Source organism: Diabrotica undecimpunctata, chromosome 3, assembly GCF_040954645.1.
Source record: "Diabrotica undecimpunctata isolate CICGRU chromosome 3, icDiaUnde3, whole genome shotgun sequence".
In the NCBI taxonomy this organism is placed as follows: domain Eukaryota; kingdom Metazoa; phylum Arthropoda; class Insecta; order Coleoptera; family Chrysomelidae; genus Diabrotica; species Diabrotica undecimpunctata.
Genome location: NC_092805.1, coordinates 71,277,273 through 71,282,557, shown reverse-complemented (window position 1 = coordinate 71,282,557; position 5,285 = coordinate 71,277,273). Strand labels below are relative to the sequence as shown.

The following is a 5,285-nucleotide window of genomic DNA, read 5'->3' as shown; positions in this document are numbered from 1 at the left end:
ACAAACGGAGCAGCAGAGAATAGTGTAAAACATTTTAAAAGTTCAATGAGTAAGTTGTTTGTAGATCATGTATCAGATCATAGGAATTTGTCTGAGCTTATTAGCAAATATTTGTTTTCATATAGAAATACACCTCACAGTTCAACAGGGGAAACCCCTTCCAAACTCATGTTTGGCAGACATATTAAAACACGTTTAGACTTTTTAACAAGTACAATGAGAGAAAAGGCTAGGGCCAATCAAATTAAATATCATGGTGCTAGACAAGTTACCTTTGAAGAGGGTGAGGTGGCTTACACTAAAGACTATAGGAATTTGAATAAGCCTTCATGGGTAAAAGCGATAATTGTGTCTAAAATAGGGCAAATAACTTATATATGTAAACCAATTCAAAATGATAAATTGCTTTGGAAAAGACATATTGATCAAATACTTAAGCTAGGAATGTTCTATGATGATATTCATTTTGAGTTGGAAAAAGGGGAGTCAGTTGAGAAAGAGAAAGGTGAATATAGGGAAGGGGAAGGGTATGATAATAAGGAGGAGGTTTTATTGTCAGAAGATAGTGATGATAATGCGGTAGTGGATATTACGGGAGTGTTGGGAGTGCAAGCTAGACATCTGAAACACTCTGAAGTGCGAGCCAATCCGATATTACCTCAAAATTGGGAAATGTCGACAGCGGCTGATGGTGTGGGTGTAAATGAAAATAAACAGGATACCTAATTGTAAAAGTAATCCTAGTGACAACAAATGTAATATTAGCAATAGGGTTGATAGCTCTAATAGTTGCGATATACCTCGCCGCATTATTAAGCCTCCTGAGAGGTTAAATTTATAAATTCATGTCTTAAGAGTGGAGAGATGTAGTGTCGCAACTAATAGAGTAGACAGCTACTGGCTGTAATAGTGTTACATACAAGGCCAAAATAAGCTTTGGACTATCTGTCAATAAAAAATGGAACTAACCTAATTCTTAAGATGTAAAATAGCAGCAAGGAATAAAGAGATTTAAGTAACAAGTACTGGGTTTCAATACATTACATTTATGTTTCAACTAAAAGTGTTATTGTGACTTTTAGGGCATAAAATTTACCAAAATAAGTGGTTATTAATAAAGTATTAATAGAGGTGAAATATTTGTACAAAAAGTAGTTTTATGTTATAATTGCTGTCGGTACATGTAGGTGGACAATGTCGCGGTAAATCTAGATGCTTCAAATGTCACGGTGAACATTTTTCCTCCAAATGTATGGAAAACCCATTAAATAAATGTCTTCAGTGTAGGGGCGATCATTCAACCACACATTTTCAAATATGTCCTGAATATCTGATTAATTCCTGATAGATCCTATACAAATGCAACTATTAGTGAAAATAAAACATTAAGTCCCCAATTACTCATAGACTCAGCATCCCAAAAAGCATTTCCACCCCTTCCAAGTCAAGCGTTTCCATATTCTCCAGGTTTTTCACAGCCCAACCCCATGAACTCTTTTTAAGTACACTATTCACAAAAATCCAATCAAAAGACCCAGACCTCCATCACCCGATCCTTGTATTGAAGAAGTAAATAAAATAACTAAACCAATTGAAATTTCTAGGTTACATGGGGATATTTTAGGTAAAGAATCTTATTGAGAAAATATTAGTAAAACAAATGAGGCTTCAGAAACAGAAACGATAAAATTAGTTAGAATTGGTTATGGATATTTTAATGTCTTTAAATAGATATAATATCTTAAGTATACAACAGTTTGAAGTGGTTAATATTATTAAGGATAAACTTTTCAATAAATCGGGTCTAAGTTCACAGACATGAATAAAACATTTTCTATGATACAATTGAATTTTAGATCGGCAGTCTCAAATAAATGTAATTTAGAATATCTACTTCATAAGTATAAAATCAATATAAGTCTTCTTTCAGAGACTTGGTTTAAACCAACCATTTATTATAATTTCGTAGGTTACAATTGTTCACGTTTAGATAGAGAAGATGGAAGAGCTGGTGTAGCAATTTTAGTTAAAGATGAAATTAGTTTTTCTGAGATATACAAATGGAAAAGATTATGGCTAAGTGTGTGTGTGTTCGGATCGGTCAATATAAAAAAGTTTATCTTGTTTTAGTTTATATGAAACCGTTTAGTAGAATAACACTTACTGATCTACAATTAGCATTTACTCGAAACAATTCAGTATCCTGCTTATTTTTCGACATTAAGGGAGCTTATGATATAGTTAATCTAGACATACTAACAGATAAATTATATGCCATAGGAATTCCAGAAGGTGTTATTGCGAACCTTTTTGATAAAGGGATTTTGATAAAGATATTTCAGTCGAGGATCTGAAAGATAAAATTAAAGCATACGATTATCATTGTAAATTCACAGTAGTTGAAGTCAAAAGACTAAAAAGAAAAATTGTTGAAAATAACACTAAGGTTTATGTTCCAACTAAAAGTGTTATTGTGACTTTTAGGGCATAAAATTTACCAAAATATGTGGTTATTAATAAAGTATTAATAGAGGTAGAAATATTTGTACAAAAAGTAGTTTTATGTTATAATTGCTGTCGTTACGGACATGTAGGTGGACAATGTCGCGGTAAATCTAGATGCTTCAAATGTCACGGTGAACATTTTTCCTCCAAATGTATGGAAAACCCATTAAATAAATGTCTTCAGTGTAGGGGCGATCATTCAACCACACATTTTCAAATATGTCCTGAATATCTGAGGCAAAAAACTATTAAAGATATCATGTCCCAAAAGAATTTAACATGTAATGACGCAATTAAATTAATTCCTGATAGATCCTATACAAATGCAACTATTAGTGAAAATAAAACATTAAGTCCCCAATTACTCATAGACTCAGCATCCCAAAAAGCATTTCCACCCCTTCCAAGTAAGCGTTTCCATATTCTCCAGGTTTTTCACAGCCCAACCCCATGAACTCTCTTAAGTACACTATTCACAAAAATCCAATCAAAAGACCCAGACCTCCATCACCCGATCCTATATTGAAGAAGTAAATAAAATAACTGACTTGGCATCGAGGCTTGAATCCGAACGATACTGTCAAAATACGCTCTGTATTAAAATATAAATTTAGTGTAACAAAGTGAAAAATAAACTAATACAAATAGACTACAGTGAATTCAGACCGACGGCTGTTCTTCCGATAAAAATATTTCGTCAAAATTCAGCAGATATCAGTGAGTAAGCATTGCAAAAAGCACAATACCCTCTTTAAACAATTAATAAACAATAGACAAAAACATAACATCCCGATAAGAGCTGAAGTGCTGTCCGAAATAAAAACGACGTTGCCGGCTATTGAAAAATTTTTGCATTAAAGCCGAATCATTATTACGAAAATCCAAATCTGAGTATAACTCCAAAGTGCTGAGAAGAGTTGAAGCTCCGGCAAGTCGATTGGGCGGACACCCTTACCGCGGTACAATGGAGCAGATACTAGAAAAATTAGAGAAAATCGACGAAAGAAATGTAAGAATCGAAAGCAAAATAGGATAAAATGCAAGTAGACCTGGATAAATTAAATAAAGAAAACGAACAGTTGAAGGCAGATAACAAAGCAATGAGAACTAAAATCACAGAACAAGAAGTTAGAATCGAAATACTAGAAAGACAAGCTAGAAGAAAAAACATAGTAATACAGGGGGTCGAAGAAAACCAAACAGAAAGCGAACAAGAGACGATAAATAAGATAAAGGGGATAATGAAAAAAATCGGAGTACAAACAAACCTAGATGAAGAACTGGTAGAGATGAGAAGAATAGGCAGACAAGGTGATCCCCAAAATGTACCCAGACCCATCATATTAGAAATGAAAAAGAAAGCTACGAGAATGGAAATTCTGAAGGCTGCTAAAAACCTAAGAGGAACTAAAATATATATCAATGAGGATTTTCCGAAGAAATTACTACAAGAAAGGAAGCATCTTCTTCAGCACATGAAAATGGTACGCCAGGAAGGACACACACCCGCATTAAAATACAACAAATTATGGATAAATGGTGAACCGTTCTCACTGGAGCAACTAGAAGGCATAGATGTAAATTACTGGAAGAAACCTGAAGAGAAGAAGGGTAACTCTAGGACAATAAACGACAGATCTCCTATATCTGATAATATAGATCCAAGAGGAAAATTGATGAAAATGGCTTCAAAAAACTAACAAAAAATATAACAAAAGACGGCGACAGTATAACGGAGTTGGCAATGAATACGGACATGAAACTGTTTTGTAAGAAAAGACGCAAAAACAAAACAAAACAAAATAAAGCAAAAAACAAAAATAGAAAAATAAGAATAGGAACGTGGAATATCAAAACACTTCTAAGGCCAGGCAAAATGGAAGAGTTGGCAAAAGAAATGATAAAATACAAGATGGGAATACTAGCGCTACAAGAAATAAGGTGGGCAGGAGAAGGGATGATTGCTAGAATAAATTACACAATGTACTACGCAGGAGAAAGCAAACAGGGGCACAATGGAACTAAAAATGGAAGAGTTGGCAAAAGAAATGATAAAATACAAGATGGGAATACTAGCGCTACAAGAAATAAGGTGGGCAGGAGAAGGGATGATTGCTAGAATAAATTACACAATGTACTACGCAGGAGAAAGCAAACAGGGGCGCAATGGAACTGCCTTTATAGTTAGTAATAGCGTAAGAGACAAGATTATCAACTTTAAAGCGGTTGATGGAAGAATATGATATATTAGAATGAAAAATAAACAAGCAAATTTAACATTTGTTAACATATATGCCCCTACTGAGAATGCTCCTGAAGAAGAAAAGAATGAATTCTATGAGAAACTTGAAGAATTGTACGAAGAAATACCAAAGAACGACATACTAATCCTGTTAGGAGGATAACGTAAAGATAGGGAAAGAAGACACGAACAGAGAAATCGCAGGAAAAGAAACGATCCATCAAAATACGAATAACAATGGCAGGAGAATATGTAATCTAGCAGCAGCAACCAATACTTTTATTATTAGCACTCAATTCAAGCACAAAAAAGAGCACAAAGTAACGTGGCTAATACGTGGAACAACAGATGGAAACCAAATAGACCAAATCCTAATCTCAAAAAAATGGAGAACAATTTTACAGAATGTAAGGTCTTATAGGGGAGCCAATGCTGATTCGGATCACATTTTGGTGATAGGCGACATGAAATTAAAGATACTTAAAGACAAAAACGACAGAAATAAAAGAAAGAGGTGGAATCGGTCGAAACTAAATAC

At 34.0% G+C, this 5,285-nt stretch overlaps 1 protein-coding gene across 1 annotated transcript; it reads left to right on the top strand.

The window, feature by feature from the left end:
• Positions 1-3,542: 3,542 nt before the first annotated feature.
• On the top strand, positions 3,543-4,205 carry LOC140435870 (uncharacterized). The gene has a single exon (XM_072524584.1). It carries the CDS (start codon positions 3,543-3,545, stop codon positions 4,203-4,205), a length of 663 nt encoding a protein of 220 aa, XP_072380685.1.
• The last annotated feature ends 1,080 nt before the right edge of the window (positions 4,206-5,285 follow it).

What these genes read in the sequence shown, in the direction of transcription:
- LOC140435870 (XM_072524584.1), top strand. Translation starts at nt 3,543, where the DNA reads ATGCAAGTAGACCTGGATAAATTAAATAAAGAAAACGAACAGTTGAAG.